Genomic DNA, 22,093 nt, shown 5'->3' on the forward strand with positions numbered 1-22,093 from the left:
TCACAGGTTTCTATTCCACCCTTTTTTCTGGTTCAGAAAAAGATGGGTAGGTGGAGACCTGAGATAGACCTGAAGAAGCTATACCCAGAGGCTTAACTAGAACCTTCAGGGCCATGGGGCAAGAAACCATGAAGGGCCCTTCCCTTCAAGCCTGGAGTTCTTCCCACTCATCCTGGGGCCCTTTACTCTCGTGACGGGGCCCTTTATTACGGTCCCGCAGCAGGACCCTTTCACAAGTTCTGCAGTGGGCCCCCCTTCCTGCCATCTTGGGGCCCCCTCGCAGTGGTGGAATGCCAGGGACCGGTCGCAAGTGTGACCTTTGCAATCCTGGAAGTTCTCCCACTGATGTCAGTAGTTTTTATTTTTTGGTATTTTAATTGTATTATTTTTTATCATTTTATTTTATTTTTTTACAATGGGACTGACTATGACTCTGTCCATTCAGAAAAGGAAGGAGCTGGTAAATTACATATTTACTGACCCCTTCCTGGTTCTCTATTGTGACCCATCCCCTGCAGCAGCCGGCAGGAGAGGGGAGGGAGCATAGTGGGGGGGGGGGGAACCAGGGGAGCACACAGGGGCCCAGAGACAGCAGAACACAAGTGAACTGGATAGGAGGAGTGGCGGGTGCAGCATACAGAGGAACCAATCTCCTCCATTTTCCTCCTGCAGCTACAGGAGGAAAAAGGAGGACAGTGATTTCTCTACATGCTGCCCCACCTCTACCCCTATCCAGGTGTACAGGGCAGCCACACAGGCCCCCTAGAGCATGGGGCTCGGGTGCAATTGCAACCCCTGTAGTTACGCCCCTGGCTATACCGGTACATTAACCTTGAGAGATTCAAGATGGGCCCCTTATGAGAAGGAGTGACGGGGATATATCCACATAGTTTGTTTCCACTTGAGATGGTGGAAATTTATATGATTGTTTATATCACAGGTGTCAAACACAAAGCCCGCGGGCCGAATCCAAAACTCCAGGCTATTTCATGTGGCCCTTGCACCTCTCCTGCAGCTGCTGCATCTCCCTCATCTCTGCCCCCACCTTGTCTCGGCAGCAGAGAGGAAGGAACTCCTCTGCCAGACCTTGTGCTTTCGCCTGTAGCTGCGGAGAGAAACACCCCCCCCCCCCCAAACTCAGCAGTTGGCAGCAGAGAGGAGGACATAACTCCTCCTACAGATCCTGCACCTCTCTGTGCAGCCGCAGCACCCCCTCCTCTCTGCCTCTATTGGTCTCAGCATTTAGCAGACTCTGGCAGCTGACTCCAGCCCTCCTCCAGACCCTGCAGTTGCTGCTTCCCAGCTTCTTCACAGCAGCAGGACATGGTAAAGGGGATGCGCTGTAAAGTAAGGGAGTGTGGGGGCCCTTGAATTCTGATAGTGGTGGGCTACAGATAGAACCAGCCCTCTGAGGGTGACCATAATTCTGATGCGGCCCGAGATGAAATTTAGTTTGACACCCCTGGTTTATATGAATGGATGTACAATTTATGTGCTCTCTTTGTCTACTATTTGCACTCTTTTATAGACGAATTCCTCCTAAAAAATACTCCTGATGAAGTGAATTTCCACGAAACATGTTGAGTAATTGGAGGCTGATGAGTGGTCCCTCTGGTTGGGGAACTACAATACCAATTTTCTGATTCAATGTTAGAGGAATATTTTTTGTCTTGAATTTCCTGGTTTGGTCCAATTTTCAAGGCCTGGAGGCCTCTAGTGGACTACACACATCAGTATATGTGTCATTTATATTCCCCTTTTTTCAGAGGTGGCTATGCGTTTTTTAATGTTTGACTCCAATTGTTGTAATAGCGACTTATCCATTGCTGAGACCTATTCCTGGCCTGTATAAGCAGATGCAATCACAGCGGACAATCATTATCAGATAGCTTGAACTCACCAGACACCATGTCTTTCCATCCACATAGGTTTTATTGCAAGCAGTAGGTATAGCAGACAACAAAATGTGGCAGATAATTGAAGGAAGGTATCTGCAGGTCAAAACATGGTAATGTGTTCCCAGATGTGAGCTAATTGTGTGAAAGGCCGAGACAGATGTGGCCATCTCTATTCCCACAAGCATAAAGAAGCAGGAACAGGAAATACATCATCAATGGGAGTGGACAGGAGGGGGAACACAGATCAGAGAGACAGAAAGGCGAGTGCAACAACCAAAATAACCACAAGATGGCAGTATAATAACCAATATATAGACATTACCATAACTATGCATTATGTCTTACATACTGATGTAACAGCACAGTTTGTATAAACTAATAAATGTATCTTTTTATATAAAAATATGTATTGAATTGTAACTCTTTTGCGGTACCATGAAAGTCCTTAGTGCCTCAAACCAATTTTTCTATGAAAAACCGGAAGTGAGAGGAAATCTAAGCGGGGACACAATTGGCAGACAGTCTTATATATTTCACTTGGGGGGGATTTCCTCTCACTTCCTGTTGTTGTTGTTTTTTTTTTTTTTTTTTCAGGACAGGAAATGAGAGGAAATCTCCCAAAAGTGAAAAAATATCAGATTGTCTGCCAACTGTGTTCCCGCTTAGAAGATCTCCTTTCACTTCCTGTTTTTTTTTATTCAGGACAGGAAATGAGAGGAAATCTCCCCAAAGTGAAAAAATATCAGATTGTCTGCCAACTGTGTCCCCGCTTAGAAGATTTCCTATCCTGAAAAAAATAAAGAAATAAAACAACAGGAAGTGAGAGGAAACATTCTAAGTGGGGACACAGTTGGCAGACAATCTGATATATTTACCTTTGGGGAGATTTCCTCTCACTTCCTGTTGTTTTTTTTTTTTTTAGGACAGGAAGTGAGAGGAAATCTCCCCAAAGGGAAATATATCAGATTGTCTGCTAACTGTGTCCCGGCTTAGAAAATTCCTTTCACTTCCTGTCCTTAAAAAACAAAAAACAAAAGACAAACAAAACAGGAAGAAAACGTAAAGAGTTGTCAGTGGAACAGGTGTACCCATTGCAAGATTTCCCCTCTCTTCCTGTTCTGGTGACAACAGAAAACATTGGTGTTGTCAGGGACAGTGGTCCACAGGACAGACTGAGAGTGTAAATCTCCCCTTTGGGGACGCAGGCTGCAGTACACACCTGCCAGGGGTTCTAACCCCTCCATACTCCATCCCATACTGGAAAAAAAAAATTTTTTTCCTTGGGCCCTTTAATTGTTGTTTTCTGCTGATAAATCCGCTGAGATTTCTGGTGTGAAGATTTGCGATGTGAAAACCAACGATCGCTTTTCCTCGCCGTTTCCCGTCCTCCCTGACGCACTATGTGGGGGATTCGGTGTGGAAGGGGTTACCAGTTACCATGGCGATGCGACCCCCTCCACTCAGCAGAAGTGTGTCAGTGCGCACAGACTCCATCCCAACCCACCCGGCGACGTCACACCTGTTGCCACGACGACTGCTTCCGGTCTTCCCTCCAAACGAAGGATCGGATTGCACTAAATTCCCCCCCCCCCCATCATCTGAGACCCCCCCATCACCCCGACACACGCTCCCGGTATTCCTCCTCCCCAATCAGAATCCGCGATTACCGAAGATTTCCAGTGAAAGAAAACCGACGTGGAAAAATGAGCAACTTTGTGGCAAAAAATTGTAATTTTGGAAAATATTTGTAGAAACGATTAGGGGAAAAATTGCTCACACCACACTGACTCCGCCCACACTGAGATGATGTCATCAGTCTGCTGCAGGCAGGGCGAAGCATATCCTTAGTCCCCCCTCCCCCAGTAATCAGACTGTACATTGTAACTTTGTAGAAGGAGGAGGAAGCATTTCCTCAGTCTCCCCTCCCCCAGTGATCAGACTGTACATTGTAACTTTGTAGAAGGAGGAGGAGGAGGCATTTCCTCAGTCTCCCCTCCCCCAGTGATCAGACTGTACATTGTAAATTTGTAGAAGGAAGAGGAGGCATTTTCTCAGTCTCCCCTCCCCCAGTGATCAGACTGTACATTGTAACCTTGTAGAAGGAGGAGGAGGCATTTCCTCAGTCTCCCCTCCCCCAGTGATTGGACTTCAACATTTTAATGTCATAATGTGAGAGGCAGCAGCAGGGGCTGATCTGTGTCATTTGTGAACCAATAGCTGCACAGGCACCAGGATTTCCATGATTTTGCCATCTCTGGTGACCCTGGATGATGCCTGAACAAAGATGGTGCTGTCCTTCTTGATAGAGCAGAAGATGATAGGTCCACTTTAAGATGCCAAATCCAGCACTGATGTGCCTGTACCGGATTGCTGCTCATGGAACTTATTCCAGCAATGATGGAGGTGGTACTCCCAGTGCATGATGGGAGCTATTCCAGCAATGATGGGGGTAGTACTCCCAGTGCACGATGTGAGTTATTTCCGCAATGATGGGGGTAGTACTCCCAGTGCATGGTTGAAATTATTCCAGCAATGATGGGGGTAGTACTCCCAGTGCATGATGGGAGTTATTACAGCAATGATGGGTGTAGTACTCCCAGTGCATGATGGGAGTTATTCTAGCAATGATGGGGGTAGTAATCCCAGTGCATTATGGGAGTTATTCCAGCAATAATGGGGGCAGTACTCCCAGTGCATGGTGGGAGTTTGTCCAGCAATGATAGGGGGTAGTACTCCTAGTGCATGGTGGGATTTATTCCAGCAATGATGGGGGCAGTACTGCCAGTGCATGATGAAGTTATTCCAACAATGATGGGGGTAGTACTCCCAGTGCATGATGGGAGTTATTTCAGCAATGATGAGGGTAGTACTCCCAGTGCATGGTGGGAGTTATTCCAGCAATGATGGGGGTAGTGCTAGCAGTGCATGATGGAGTTATTCCAGCAATGATGGGGGTAGTACTCCCAGATCATTATGGGAGTTATTTCAGTAATGATGGGGGTAGTACTCCCAGTGCATGATGGGAGTTATTCTAGCAATGATGGAGGTAGTACTCCCAGTGCATGGTAGGAGTTATTCCAGCAATGATGGGGGTAGTGCTTGCAGTGCATGATGGAGTTATTCCAGCAATGATGGGGGTAGTACTCCCAGTGCATGCTGGAACTTATAGTTCCTCTGTCCCCAGCTATGAATTCTGACTCATTTCCTTTGAAGACGGAGAACTGGCAGCGGCGTTTCCGAGAGCGACATCAAAGTTCCAGAAGAGGGGGGAGGGGAAGAAGCATCAAATATTCCCTTCATTTGAATTCTCCATGAATGATGAATAGAAAATCCTCAGCGGAGATTCCGTCACCGACCTCCGAATCCCTGAATCCCCGCCTCCCCGCCTCATCCAATCACATCCTTCATTGTGGAATCATTCATCCTCTTCCAGCAACCCCCAGATGGCAGACCCCCCCCCCCCAGGGGCAACACTTCCCAACTTCATCCAAGAAGGGTAACAATACCATAAATGGGGCACTACTATTCCTCCCACTGACACCAATGATGGGACACTATTCCTCCCACTGACACCAATGATGGGACACTATTCCTCCCACTGACACCAATGATGGGACACTATTCTTCCCACTGACACCAATGATGGGGCACTATTCCTCCCACTGACACCAATGATGGGACACTATTCCTCCCACTGACATCAATGATGGGACACTATTCCTCCCACTGACACCAATGATGGGGCACTATTCCTCCCACTGACACCAATGATGGGACACTATTCTTCCCACTGACACCAATGATGGGGCACTATTCCTCCCACTGACACCAATGATGGGACACTATTCCTCCCACTGACATCAATGATGGGGCACTATTCCTCCCACTGATACCAATAATGGGGCACTATTCCTCCCACTGACACCAATGATGGGACACTATTCCTCCCACTGACACCAATGATGGGGCACTATTCCTCCCACTGACACCAATGATGGGGCACTATTCCTCCCACTGACATCAATGATGGGGCACTATTCCTTCCACTGACACCAATGATGGGGCACTATTCCTCCCACTGACACCAATGATGGGGCACTATTCCTCCCACTGACACCAACGATGGGCACTATTCCTCCCACTGACACCAATGATGGGGCACTATTCCTCCCACACTTAGTTTGGTTATGACTTTTTAGGAGGGGATTTCTCTCACTTGAAAATTCTGTTTTTTGTTTTATTTTTACATATTACGGGGTTGGTGTGGCTGGTGGAAATGTGTGTGTGTGGGGGGGGGGGGGGGATTGTTCATGTGCCAGAACTTGTGTGCACAGGGGCCCCAACTATTCAGGTCGGGGATGCGGAGGGACAATGTGCAATGATGTCATCATCACCCTCTGACCTACTTTCCGCGCTTTTGTCTGTATCGTCTTTCGGTCACTTCGTCAGGGAACGGAGCGCCACACCGCCGTTCAAAAGAATTTTAATCTCAGACGAATGTTACTCTACAATAATGAATAAAATCAGGAAATAAAGCCAAAATTTAACACTTTCACCTCCTTTTCCAGGATGAAATGCCCCCCCCCAGCATCTGCCACCTTCACAAACTATGTGTTGCTGCAAATTTATCACATGACCTCCCTGCTGTTAGAATTATTGCTCTCGCCAAAACGATCGCTGCGATACCTCACATGTGTGGTTTGAACACTGTTTACATACGCATACGCGACTTACGTATGTGTTCGCTTCTGCGCGCGAGCTAACGGGGGCGGGACGCTTTATGTTTTTTTTTTCTTAATTATTAAATTTTTTTTATTTTTACATCATCCCTTAAATTTTTTATTACTTTAATTGCTGTCATAAGGAATGTAAACCTCCTTTGTGACCGCACTAGGCACGTGTCCGGTATTTTTTTTGGAGGGATATAAAAAGACCCCAAATCCCTCCTTTGCACTTGAAAGCGTTCAGAATGCCAGGTTTGGCGGTTTGGAATACGGACATTTTTCCTTAAATCTGGCGCCTTTTAGGCTGCAGTACCCGGAAGTGATGTCTTTAACCACGAAGGGGGTTAAAGAAAAACTACAGTCAAACTTTTATTTCTCCATTTTGGATAGATGAAGGAAGGGTTAGAGTCCCCTGTAAGGATTATTTTTGCCATCTGTGTCCTATCGGGGATATTTGGGGCCCAGCACAGAAAGGGTTAATAAGCTGTAGCTTTAGTCAGCGCTAAAAGGTCAGAAGGTTGGATCGATAAAATCCTTTGACGGGATCTGCAGGAAAATCTCAGCGAGTGCTGGGGGCGTATTTATAGTATTCTTGTGCTGTGATCGTTTTATATAAATACAATGTATCCAAAAATAGCGAATTTCCCGCCTGTTGTGACTTCTTCATCCCAAATGTCAAAACAAATGTATCCAAATATACGAACGTACAATCCCAGCGCTTTACCTTTACATCTACAGACCCCGCGCTGTACCTTTACATCTACAGACCCCGCGCTGTACCTTTACATCTACAGACCTGGAGCTTTACCTTTACTTCTACAGACCCTCAGGCGCTGTACCTTTACTTCTACAGACCCCTAAGCACTGTACCTTTACATCTACAGACCCCCAGGCGCTGTACTTTTACCTCTACAGACCCCGCGCTGTACCTTTACATCCACAGACCTGGAGCTTTACCTTTACTTCTACAGACCCCCAGGCGCTGTACCTTTACATCTACAGACCCCCAGGCACTGTACCTTTAAATCTACAGACCCCCAGGCGCTGTACCTTTACATCTACAGACCCCAAGGCGCTGTACTTTTACCTCTACAGACCCCACGCTGTACCTTTACATCCACAGACCAGGAGCTTTACCTTTACTTCTACAGACCCCCAGGCGCTGTACCTTTACATCTACAGACCCCCAGGCGCTGTACCTTTAAATCTACAGACCCCCAGGCGCTGTACCTTTAAATCTACAGACCCCCAGGCGCTGTACCTTTACATCTACAGACCCCCAGGCGCTGTACCTTTACATCTACAGACCCCCAGGCGCTGTACCTTTACATCTACAGACCCCCAGGTGCTGTACCTTTACATCTACAGACCCCCAGGCGCTGTACCGTTACATCTACAGACCCCCAGGTGCTGTACCTTTACATCTACAGACCCCCAGGTGCTGTACCTTTACATCTACAGACCCCCAGGCGCTGTACCGTTACATCTACAGACCCCCAGGTGCTGTACCTTTACATCTACAGACCCCCAGGCGCTGTACCTTTACCTCTGCAGACCCCTCGCTGTACCTTTACATCTACAGACCCCCAGGCGCTGTACCGTTACATCTACAGACCTGGAGCTTTACCTTTACATCTACAGACCCCCCAGGCGCTGTACCTTTACATCTACAGACCTTCGGGCGCTGTACCTTTACATCTACAGACCCGGAGCTTTACATCTACAGACCCCGCGCTGTACCTTTACATCTACAGATCCCCTGCTTTACCTTTACATCTGCAGACCCCGCACTGTATCTTTACATCTACAGACCCCGCGCTGTACCTTTACATCTACAGACCAGACCCCCCCCCACTGTACCTTTTACATCTACAGACCCCACGCTGTAGATGTTCCTATAAAGCAGGAACACGGATCTGTGCCCTCCCACAGTACAAGCCCCTCCCCCACACACACATTTAGGCTCTACTTGTGGGGAAAAAAACTTTATTTGTGTACAGCGTCGCACGAACGCACAATTACCAGTTTAAGTAACGCAGTGCCGAATCACACAAAATGGCCTGGTCATGAAGGGGGGTAAATCTTCCGGAGGTGAAGTGGATAAAAAATCACAACACACAGCTTGTATCTGACCAATGAGCGATCAGAGTGAAAAATGATGAAGAAAATGGTTGCAAAAAAGTTGTAAGTTGCAACAAATGATCTATTATGTTGCAGTAGAAATTGCAGATGAATCCCCCTCCCCCCTCTCTGGCCAGTCCCTACTTTACTCTACACTCATAACATATGTCATCTGCTATAATACCCCAATACACGGCACACAGTGCAGGAAAGCTTCCCCTCCCCCCTCTCTGGCCAGTCCCTACTTTACTCTACACTCATAACATACGTCATCTGCTATAATACCCCAATACACGGCACACAGTGTAGGAAATCTCCAGGTGTGATCAGTCACCTGGACTATATATAACCTATCAGGTGCTAAAGGGGTGTGGCCACATGTTAACACTAACAGTCCTGGATGAACCCTCTATACACCCTTTGTAGGGATTGTTAGTCCTGTACATTGCAGAGTGTGTATCCATTGAAGTACGCTACAAGCGAGTCAGATATTTTTAAAAAAAGTTGTTTTTTCAAAATGTTTGTTTTTTGTTTGTTTAGCAAAAAAAATAAAAACCTCCCGTGGTGATGAAATACCACCAATAGAAAGCTCTGTCTGTCTAATCCTTGGCTTCAGTGTAGTATGACCGCGCAATTGTCATTCAAAGTGTAAGAGCGCTGAAAGCTGAAAATTATCCTGGGCGGGGTAGGGAAGGGAGGGGGGGGAGTGCCCGGCATAGCGGGGGGCAGAGTGTATGTAGGGGGGTCATGCAGTAGCACCTAATGGGTGATGTAGTAGCTGTGTGGGGGGTGGGGGCGGGTGTATCTCTATGATGTTGCGCTGGCTGTAGTTGTGTATTCGGAGTCGTGCGTTGTCAGGAATGACCTCATTCTATATCCAATCTTCTCCAGGATTTCTATAATTGGGAGTTTGGCGGGAATCTTCACCAATCAGGATCCTGCGATTTCTGAGGAACATTGCTAGTCATCATTTTACTGGCACACCAGAATACATGACACACCCGGAACTAATGAATGCAAATGGCGGGCTGACACTGCCACTGCTGGTAGCCAATCATATCGTATTCAGCACAGAGGTCCGATGTACAGCACCGCCCAATCAGATCTGACATAACTCCACAGCCACATGGCTGACAACTCTGCCGCTGATCACACATCACCCTCATCACACATTGCACCCATCACACCTCACTCTAGTTACACTCTTCACCCTCATCACACATTACACTCATCACCCTCATCACACATTACACTCATCACACATTACACCCATCACATATCACACCTATCATTCTCATCACACAGCACTCTCATCACACATTACACTCATCACCCTCATCACACATTACACCCATCACATATCACACCTATCATTCTCATCACACAGCACTCTCATCACACATTACACTCATCACCCTCATCACACATTACACCCATCACATATCACACCTATCATTCTCATCACACAGCACTCTCATCACACATTACACTCATCACCCTCATCACACATTACACTCATCACCCTCATCACACATTACACTCATCACACATTACACTCATCACACATTACACTCATCACACATTACACTCATCACACATTACACTCATTAGACCACCCTCATCACACATTACACTCATCACACATTACACTCATCACACATTACACTCATCACACATTAAACCCATCACACATTACACTCATTAGACCACCCTCATCACACATTGCACCCATCACACCTCACTCTAGTTACACTCTTCACCCTCATCACACATTAAACCCATCACACATTACACTCATTACACCACCCTCATCACACATTACACTCATCACACATTACACCCATCACATATCACACCCATCACTCTCATCACACATTACACTCATCACCCTCATCACACATCACACCAATCACACATTACCCTCATCAAACATTACACCCATCACATATCACACCCATCACCCTCATCACACATTACACTGATCACACCTCACTCTAGTTACACTCTTCACCCTCATCACACATTACACCCATCACACATTACACTCATTACACCACCCTCATCACACATTACACCCATCACATATCATACCCATCACTCTCATCACACATCACCCTCATCACACATTACACTCATCACCCTCATCACCCTCATCACACATCACACCCATCACACATTACACCAATCACACATTACCCTCATCAAACATTACACCCATCACATATCACACCCATCACCCTCATCACACATTACACTGATCACACCTCACTCTAGTTACACTCTTCACCCTCATCACACATTACACCCATCACACATTACACTCATTACACCACCCTCATCACACATTACACCCATCGCATATGATACCCATCACTCTCATCACACATCACCCTCATCACACATTACACTCATCACCCTCATCACACATCACACCCATCACACATTACACCAATCACACATTACCCTCATTAAACATTACACCCATCACATATCACACCCATCACCCTCATCACACATTACACTCATCACACAGCACACCCATCACACATTACACCAATCACACATTACCCTCATTACACATTACACCCACCACTCTCATCACACATTACACCCATCACACATTACACCCATCACTCTCATCACACATCACACCCATCACATACTTCACCCATCACACACATCACCCTCATCACACATTACGCACATCACACACCACCCTCATCACATATCACACCCATCACTTAATTCACACATCACCCTCATCACACATTACACCCATCACCCTCATCACACATTACACTCATCACCCTCATCACACATTACACTCATCACCCTCATCACACATTACACTCATCACACATTACACCCATCACATATCACACCTATCATTCTCATCACACAGCACTCTCATCACACATTACACTCATCACCCTCATCACACATTACACTCATCACCCTCATCACACATTACACTCATCACACATTACACCCATCACATATCACACCTATCATTCTCATCACACAGCACTCTCATCACACATTACACTCATCACCCTCATCACACATCACACCCATCACACATTACACCAATCACACATTACCCTCATCACTCTCATCACACATTACACCCATCACTCTCATCACACACCACACCCATCACATACCACACCCATCACCCTCATCACACATTACACATCACCCTCATCAAACTGCTCATATATCACACCCATCACCCTCATCACACATTACACTCATCACCCTCATCACACATTACACCCATCACACCACCCTCATCACACATTACACTCATCACCCTCATCACACATTACACCCACCACCCTAACCACACATTACACCTATCACATATCACACCCATCACTCTCATCACACATCATTCTCATCACACATCACCCTCATCAAACTGCTCATATATCACACCCATCACCCTCATCACACATTACACCCATCACACATTACACCCATCACTCTCATCACACATCACACCCATCACATACTTCACCCATCACACACATCACCCTCATCACACATTACGCACATCACACACCACCCTCATCACATATCACACCCATCACTTAATTCACACATCACCCTCATCACACATTACACCCATCACCCTCATCACACATTACACTCATCACCCTCATCACACATTACACTCATCACACATTACACCCATCACATATCACACCTATCATTCTCATCACACAGCACTCTCATCACACATTACACTCATCACCCTCATCACACATCACACCCATCACACATTACACCAATCACACATTACCCTCATCAATCTCATCACACATTACACCCATCACTCTCATCACACACCACACCCATCACATACCACACCCATCACCCTCATCACACATTACACATCACCCTCATCAAACTGCTCATATATCACACCCATCACCCTCATCACACATTACACTCATCACCCTCATCACACATTACACCCATCACACCACCCTCATCACACATTACACCCACCACCCTAACCACACATTACACCTATCACATATCACACCCATCACTCTCATCACACATCATTCTCATCACACATCACCCTCATCAAACTGCTCATATATCACACCCATCACCCTCATCACACATTACACCCATCACTCTTATCACACATCATTCTCATCACACATCACCCTCATCACACATTACACCCATCACATATCACACCCATCACTCTTATCACACATCACCCCAAGCTGATTTGCGTTTAACCTGTTTATTCCATGAAAAACAAAACTCTGCGGAATGCGTCGGTCACTCGTAGAGCCGCAACCCAATAATCCGAATAAAGAGAAGAAGCACCAAAAGGGAAAATGTGGTCACAGCGAATACATTTCACCTTCAAAGAGTTAAAAAGAAAATAAATTGGGGCCTGTCTATGAAGAGCGGCAGAAATGTTGTTTTTGATTGGAGGGAAATCTGCAGCTTCCTGCTACCAAAAATTGCACTTTAGCGCTGCTTTGGATTGGTCTTAAAGGGATCCTCCCCTTCCTGCATATACTCATCTTCACCCCACCTTGTAGAGATTTCTTTCCCTGTTATGTCTCCAGGACAGGAAGTGAAGGGAAATCTCCCCACTTTTCAGAGATTTACTTCTACTTCCGGTTGCATCTCCAGGATGGGAAGTGAAGGGAAATCCCCTCACTTTGTAGAGATTTACTTCTACTTCCTGTTGTGTCTCCAGGATGGGAAGTGAAGGGAAATCTCCCCACTTTTCAGAGATTTACTTCTACTTCCGGTTGCATCTCCAGGATGGGAAGTGAAGGGAAATCCCCTCACTTTGTAGAGATTTACTTCTACTTCCTGTTGTGTCTCAAGGATGGGAAGTGAAAAGAAATCTCCCCACTTTTCAGAAATTTACTTCTAATTCCTGATAGGTCTCCAGGATAGGAAGTGAAATCTTCCCACTTTGTAGAGACTTGTTTCTACTTCCTGTTGTGTCTTCAGGACAGGAAGTAAATGGAAATCTCCTCACTTTGTAGAGATTTACCTCTACTACCTGTGGTGTCTCCAGGACAGGAAGTGAAGGGAAATCAACCCACTTTGTAGAGATTTACTTCCCTGCTTTGTCTCCAGGCCAGGAAGTGAAGGGAAATCTCCTCAGTGGGTCACAGACAGCAGAAAATAAACTGACAGGGATTATAACTTTTTATCCTTCCCTTTGTCTTTGGATACATTTAAATTATCATCTAAGACCGCAGTAAATATAAACAGATATAAAGTATAAAATGTCGCCATAAATTGGAGGGATTTTTGTATAGTGCAGATTTGATGCCGTTATTTTCACTTAAAATGTTTAAATTGACCCGAAAATGGCCCCAAACCTAGAAAAAGGCAAAACCAAATTTCTGGTTAAAAAACATCAGAAAACATGGCGATCTTCATAGACAGAGCCGAGAACTAATCTAAATTCTATCCGGCGCCCTATTTTCCCGTCCACAAGGGGGCGATCTTGGTGGATCCGCCAAGCCCTTGGCCAGCCCTCATGTCTTCCTCCACGGCTCCTCTGCCTCCTGTAATCCGCTCACAGGCTCTCATTGGCCAAATTTCTGGAAATCTCCAGAGAAGATCGTCCTGTATACCCACTTCTGGAAGTTGGCCACGGCCGTGTACACCCCGGGGTATTTGGGGTTGGCGCAGCTGTGGCCCCACGACACGACGCCGAACACTCTGCCGTCACACACTAGGGGCCCTCCGGAGTCCCCCTGCAATAGAAGAGAAAAGAAAAATGATCGGAAGCCTGAAGGGGGAGGCAAAATGTTACAGAGCAAAACACCTGTGTGAGAAGCGGCTGGCGGAAGCTGTCAACGTCCTAAAAACAAGGGTGGCTTTGTGAGATCATCACTGCTGGGTAACTGGTAGAGGAAAGATGTCAGCTTCTATCAGTGCCTTCTCGCACAGGGCTTTTGCAGCATTCACGCTTATTGCCGCCCCCTGCAGGCCAGATGTAAAACCTCACCTGGCAGGCGTCCTTGCCCCCGTTGTTGAACCCGGCGCAGATCATGTTGTTGGTGATGTGCCCGGAGTAGGAGGCGGAGCTGTTGCAGCGGCGGGTGGAAACGATGGGGAGTTTCACGCTGCGCAGGGTGTCTGAGGCCTTACCGCTGGTGGCGCTGGTGTACCCCCATCCGGAGACCTGGCACAGGCGCCCCTCACCGAGCGACACCCCCTGGGCCGGTAGAGGGACTATGGACACGAAGGAGTTATAGATGGCCGGCCGGTTCAGCTGTAAGAGAATTAGGATTAAAGAGAACCTGTCAGGAAGGGGCAGGGCTTTTTTTCTCAGAGAATAGGTGCAGTTACTCCCCTCTTCTGAGTCACCCCTTGTCTCCACCCCCTACCCACCTCTGAGCGTGGTCCTTTGGTTCCACCCCCTACCCACCACCGAATGCCGTCCTTTGGTTCCACCCCCTGCCCACCTCTGAATACCGTCCTTTGGTTCCACCCCCTACCCACCACCGAATACCGTCCTTTGGTTCCACCCCCTACCCACCTCCGAGCACCGTCCTTTGGTTCCACCCCCTACCCACCTCTGAGCACTGTCCTTTGGTTCCACCCCCTACACACCTCCGAGCACTGTCCTTTGGTTCCACCCTCTACCAACCTCCCAGTAACCCCCCCTTTTAAAGAATACAGAACCAAGTATCATGTTGTGGTTCTAGGTAATTTGTATGGAATTTGTTAATAACTAGAAAAGCAGTAAAATAGATCCCCTGGAATCAGCAACAATAGACCCCCCCCCCCCCAACAATAGATCCCCTCAGCAACAATAAATCTTCCCAGCAACAAAAGAACAAAAAACAGTAAAATCGATCCCCTGCAATCAGCAACAATAGACCCCCAACAACAATAAATCCTCCCCTGCAACAACCCCCCCCCCCAATAAATCCTCCCCTGCAACAATAGACCCCCCCTCCAACAACAATAGCCCCCCATCAACAATAAAACCTCCCCTGCAACAATCGCCCCCCCCCAATAAATCCTCCCCTGCAACAATAGACCCCCTCCAACAACAATAGCCCCCCAGCAAAAATAGTTCCCCCAAGCAACAATAAATCCTCCCCTGCAACAATAGAAAAAAAAACAGGAAAATAGATCCCCTGCAATCAGCAACAATAGACCCCCAACAACAATAGCCCTCCAGCAATAATAAATCCTCCCCTGCAACAATCGCCCCCCCCCCCCAATAAATCCTCCCCTGCAACAATAGACCCCCTCCAACAACAATAGCCCCCCAGCAACAATAAATCCTCCCCTGCAACAAGCGCCCCCCCCATAAATCCTCCCCTGCAACAATAGACCCCCCTCCAACAACAATAGCCCCCCAGCAACAATAAATCCTCCCCTGCAACAATAGAAAAAACAGTCAAATAGATCCCCTGCAATCAGCAACAATAGCCCCCCCCCCAGCAACAATAAATCCTCCCCTGCAACAATCGCCCCCCCCCCAATAAATCCTCCCCTGCAACAATAGACCCCCCTCCAACAACAATAGCCCCCCAGCAACAATGAATCCTCCCCTGCAACAATCTCCCCCTCCCCCAATAAATCCTCCCCTGCAACAATAGACCCCCCTCCAACAACAATAGCCCCCCAGCAACAATAAATCCTCCCCTGCAACAATCGCCCCCCCCAAAAAAAATTCTCGCCTGCAACAATAGACCCCCCTCCAACAAATTAGCCCCCCAGCAACAATAGTTCCCCTAAACAACAATAAATCCTCCCCTGCAACAATCGCCCCCCCAATAAATCCTCCCCTGCAACAATAGAACCCCCTCCAACAACCATAGCCCCCCAGCAACAATAATTCCCCCAAGCAACAATAAATCCTCCACTGCAACAATAGCCCCACCCACAACAAAATGCCCTTCAGCAACAATAGATTCACCCCAGCAACAATAGATCCCCCAGCAGCCAGCTTTAATAGAGGTGATTTTTAGCTAAAAACACCAAAAAACGCTGAAAAACGCCAATGCAAAAAACGCTAAAAAATGCTGAAAAACGTGTTTATGAGGCCTTAGGGTTATACAATTTGGAAGTAAAGTTTTATATCATTTTGTTTGCTCCGTACGCCATTGTTTTATAATTAAATATTAAAGACAAAGGATTCCCAGAGCGCCCTGTGTTAGCTAAGAAGGCGGCACAGCAGAAGATGTCTGCTTTCAGGCGCACTGCATCTAACTGAAACCTCGGGTGGGGCCTTCTCCAAAGGGGGAGGGATCACTGTTCTGGAGGGGGGGAGGGGGGGTCACTGACTCATTCACCTGTATGTGTATTCGTCAGCTTGGGCTATTGAGCTCTGCACACAACAAACTTTTTTTTCTCAACAGAGGAGCTAAGACGGGGATGGTAAATGTGAAAAGGAGCTGAGGGCTCCACCTGCTGGCTGCATACGGAAATGATTCATTTACATTTTATTTTCAAATTCGAAAAAAAGTCTATCTTCTAGAAAAGTTGCTCCCCCCTTCCTTCCCGTGAAGCCCCCCCCCCCCCCCGCATAAAAAAAGAAGCCCCAATATGATCACCTTTATCAGCATGATGTCGGCGTTCTTGGAGGATGGGCTGTATTCGGGGTGAGCGATCATCTTCACGGGGCGAAATATCTGTTCTGTTCCTTCGAAGGTGGAGAGCGAATATTCTCCGGCCACGACCAGCATCTGCTTCTGCCTGGTGAAGCGGGGGATGGGATTTACAATCATTTGGTGGGTACATTCCATTAAAAATACATATATTTACACTGCCCTATGGCAGGAAGCATTTCCTCAGTCCCCTCCCCCCAGTGATCAGACTGTACATTGTAACTTTGTAGAAGGAAGAGGAGGCATTTCCTCAGTCTCCCCTCCCCCAGTGATCAGACTGTACATTGTAACTTTGTAGAAGGAAGAGGAGGCATTTCCTCAGTCTCCCCTCCCCCCAGTGATCAGACTGTACATTGTAACTTTGTAGAAGGAAGAGGAGGCATTTCCTCAGTCTCCCCTCCCCCCAGTGATCAGACTGTACATTGTAACTTTGTAGGAGGAGGAAGAGGCATTTCCTCAGTCTCCCCTCCCCCAGTGATCAGACTGTACATTGTAACTTGTGAACACAGTCTCAAACTGCACAGGCACCGGGATTGACATGACTGTCATCTCTGAGGTGGGTTCACAGCCCAGGAAATGGATGATGCCTAAACAAAGATGGCTCCGTCCTTCTGGAGAGGAAAGCAGATGAAGGCATGGAAGTGTGTGGCTGTATTGTGGGAACACATCTCTGATCTGCGTCTGATTATAAAAGATATATTTTATGCTTACTCCGTCTTGCAGTGGGCGGCAGAAAGGACCCAGAAGCGGCTGACCAGGGACCCCCCACAGAAGTGAATTCCCGTGTTCCTCTTCAGTGACACCAGATATCGCGCTGAGTACGGCGGGACGATGTAACCGCCAATGATTCGCGCTATGCTGTCCTGTCCATCACCTGCAAATATAACGTTACTTACAGACCAGAGGCGGGTGAGAAAAGAGGAATATCACATTTTACACCCAGTGATGTCATATTTACAATATCTGAGGGGTGTACTTACTTTTGTGAGATACTGTACGGCCACATGGCTATATCTGGGCAATTTTGTCATCACTATCCCCCGCCCGTTTCTTTTATATAGCCAATGACGGCTCAGGGAGCTATCATTCAGTTAGTGTTGCCATCAGGTATTGGCTGTAGGGGAAATCGGTATTTGGAGGCCCCCTTTATTAATAAAGGGGGTTCCAGATCCTGATAAGTCCCCCTTCAGACCCCCCACAACCACTGGGCCAGGGTTTTGGGGAAAGGGCCAATTTTTTATTTTTATTTTAAATAGACATTTTTTTTTTTATTGCTTTTTAGTGTAGATGTGAGGTGTGAGGTCTTATTGACCCCGGATCTCACATTAAAGAGGACCTGTCCTGTTTATTTCTGTTACAAGGGATTTTTTTTCCTTTTCTATTTGGTAGTAAATGTAATTTTATTGCCAGATATATATTTTTTTTTTTATTATTATTATTATTATTATTATTGCCAGCAAATGACATTTCAATGCCAACTTCTTTTTTTTTTCTAATTAGTAGCAAATTAAATTTAATTTCCAGATATTTTTTTTTTTTAATTTCTAGCAAATCCCATTTTATTCTTAGATTCTTTTTCTCTAATTGGTAGCAAATGACATTTCACTGCCAGCTTTTTTTTTTTTTTTTTTTTAGATTGCCAGAAAATGACATTCCATTGCCAGCTTATTTTTTTATTTTCTAATTACCAGCAAATCACATTTCATTGTCACTTTTTTTTTTTTTTAATTTTCAGCAAATCGCATTTCATTGCCACCTTCTTTTTTTTCTAATTGCCAGCAAATGACATTTCACTGCCAGCTTTTTTATTTTTTTTTATTTTATTTTTTTTAGATTGCCAGAAAATGACATTTCATTGCCAGCTTTTTTTTTTTTTCCTAATTGCCAGCAAATGACATTTCATTGCCAGCTTTTTTTATATATATTTTTTTGTTTTTTAATTGCCAGAAAATGACATTCCATTGCCAGCTTCTTTTTTTTCCTAATTGCCAGCAAATGACATTTCATTGCCACTTTTTTTTTTTTTTTTTTAATTTTCAGCAAATCACATTTCATTGCCAGCTTCTTTTTTTTTTCTAATTGCCAGCAAATGACATTTCACTGCCAGCTTTTTTATTTTTTTTTTAGATTGCCAGAAAATGACATTTCATTGCCAGCTACTTTTTTTTCTAATTGCCAGCAAATTACATTTCATTGACAGCTTTTTTTATGTTTTTTTTTTTAATTGCCAGTAAATAACATTACATTGCCAGCTTCTTTTTTTTTTTTTTTTTTTTTTTTACTAATTACCAGCAAATCACATTTCACTGCCAGCTTTTTTTTTTTTTTTTTTTTAATTTCCAGCAAATCACATTTCATTGCCACCTTCTTTTTTTTCTAATTGCCAGCAAATGACATTTCACTGCCAGCTTTTTTATTTTTTTTTATTTTATTTTTTTTAGATTGCCAGAAAATGACATTTCATTGCCAGCTTTTTTTATATATATTTTTTTGTTTTTTAATTGCCAGAAAATGACATTCCATTGCCAGCTTCTTTTTTTTCCTAATTGCCAGCAAATGACATTTCATTGCCACTTTTTTTTTTTTTTTTTTTTTTTTAATTTTCAGCAAATCACATTTCATTGCCAGCTTCTTTTTTTTTTCTAATTGCCAGCAAATGACATTTCATTGCCACTTTTTTTTTTTTTTTTTTTTTTTTAATTTTCAGCAAATCACATTTCATTGCCAGCTTCTTTTTTTTCCTAATTGCCAGCAAATGACATTTCATTGCCACTTTTTTTTTTTTTTTTTTAATTTTCAGCAAATCACATTTCATTGCCAGCTTCTTTTTTTTTCTAATTGCCAGCAAATGACATTTCACTGCCAGCTTTTTTATTTTTTTTTTAGATTGCCAGAAAATGACATTTCATTGCCAGCTACTTTTTTTTCTAATTGCCAGCAAATTACATTTCATTGACAGCTTTTTTTATGTTTTTTTTTTTAATTGCCAGTAAATAACATTACATTGCCAGCTTCTTTTTTTTTTTTTTTTTTTTACTAATTACCAGCAAATCACATTTCACTGCCAGCTTTTTTTTTTTTTTTTTTTTAATTTCCAGCAAATCACATTTCATTGCCACCTTCTTTTTTTTCTAATTGCCAGCAAATGACATTTCACTGCCAGCTTTTTTATTTTTTTTTATTTTATTTTTTTTAGATTGCCAGAAAATGACATTTCATTGCCAGCTTTTTTTATATATTTTTTTTTGTTTTTTAATTGCCAGAAAATGACATTCCATTGCCAGCTTCTTTTTTTTCCTAATTGCCAGAAAATGACATTCCATTGCCAGCTTCTTTTTTTTCCTAATTGCCAGCAAATGACATTTCATTGCCACTTTTTTTTTTTTTTTTTTTTTAATTTTCAGCAAATCACATTTCATTGCCAGCTTCTTTTTTTTTTCTAATTGCCAGCAAATGACATTTCACTGCCAGCTTTTTTTTTTTTAGATTGCTAGAAAATGACATTTAATTGCCAGCTTCTTTTTTCTAATCACCAGCAAATGACATTTCTCTGCCAGCTTTTTTTTTTTTTTTTTTAGATTGCCAGAAAGTGACATTTTATTGCCAGCTTCTTTTTTTCTAACTGGCAGCAAATGACATTTCATCGCCAGCTTTTTTTTTTTTTTCCCCCAACCTAAACCTTTTTTTCTTTCATGTCGGGGCTAAAAAATGATCACAGCTCCTGGCTGCATGGGATTTTTTTTTTTTTTTGTATTAGTACATGTACCCCAGTTCAGTGCCCCCCCCCCCCCCCATTTTTGTCACCCCCTTGCATATTAGCCCAGAAGATGGGCTCCTGTTAATGTTAATGGGGTTGTGGTTCCAAACTTCATCAAACTCCTGCCAAAGCTCATCTCTCATTTTGAGTGTCCATCCAATGTATTGCCATTCGCGGTCCGTTCAGGTATATACGGTGACAAGGAACGCGTCGGAGCGCCGTAAGAAATAACGAATGAATAAAACTCACCGGTCACTCCTGTAAACTGCAGGATGAGCAGCAGGTGCAGACAGTGACAACCCATCGTGGATGTTACGGCGGGCGCAGCTGCCCGAGTAAGACTGATCTGCGATACCCACCAGAAGTCGCTGAAAGCGCGCGGTGGTGCCTCTCCCCGTTACCATGGCTCCTCCACAGCTGCGGAGAATGGCCTATTATTCTGATAAGGTACCTGAGGACAGAGGGGTCCGGCGGATGGGGCTCAGCTTTCCCCCGGATCTCATGGCGCACAGCGATAGGTGGCATCAGGTCGTCTCCGGTTACATTGGCACCGTCTATGTAAACGTGAGACCGCGTCCCCTTACAGCGGCGCGCGCATCGAGGTCGCCGACCCAAGAGCTGAACCCAGAACATCTCCGTATCCCATTTCCAGCTGATGGATATTAACCCCCAAACCGCCAGGAAGATGCACAATGAAAGGACATTCAGAGGGTAATGAGCTGATTTAGGAGCAGATAACGGGAAAAAGAGGAAAGTGTCAGCAATTCAGGAACTGAATGAACAACTTTTTTTTTCTCATCTTTTGTTCCATCTCAGTGCTGCGGATCTCCTGCAGCCTCTTTGCAGCCACTTCCTGGCTACATGCACTCCAGCGATGGCTGCACAGCATTTCTCAGGTCTGGTTTCCTGATGGTGACAACTGTGGACCGTGTCCGTATAATGTGTGTAGAAGTGCCTTCTTGTAGT

At 45.1% G+C, this 22,093-nt stretch overlaps 1 protein-coding gene across 1 annotated transcript; it reads right to left on the bottom strand.

The window, feature by feature from the left end:
- Window positions 1-14,187: 14,187 nt before the first annotated feature.
- On the bottom strand, window positions 14,188-21,599 carry LOC309568787 (trypsin-3-like). Its single transcript, XM_082274569.1, has 5 exons — window positions 21,377-21,599; window positions 18,082-18,244; window positions 17,317-17,458; window positions 14,751-15,017; window positions 14,188-14,496 (listed from the first exon to the last, which is right to left on the bottom strand). The coding sequence occupies exons 1-5, from the start codon at window positions 21,429-21,431 to the stop codon at window positions 14,326-14,328; spliced, it is 798 nt and encodes a 265-aa protein (XP_082130695.1). The 5' UTR covers window positions 21,432-21,599; the 3' UTR covers window positions 14,188-14,325.
- Between the last annotated feature and the right edge of the window lie 494 nt (window positions 21,600-22,093).

This window comes from Pelophylax lessonae (genome assembly GCF_965119305.1).
Source record: "Pelophylax lessonae genome assembly, chromosome: 12".
In the NCBI taxonomy this organism is placed as follows: Eukaryota; Metazoa; Chordata; class Amphibia; order Anura; family Ranidae; genus Pelophylax; species Pelophylax lessonae.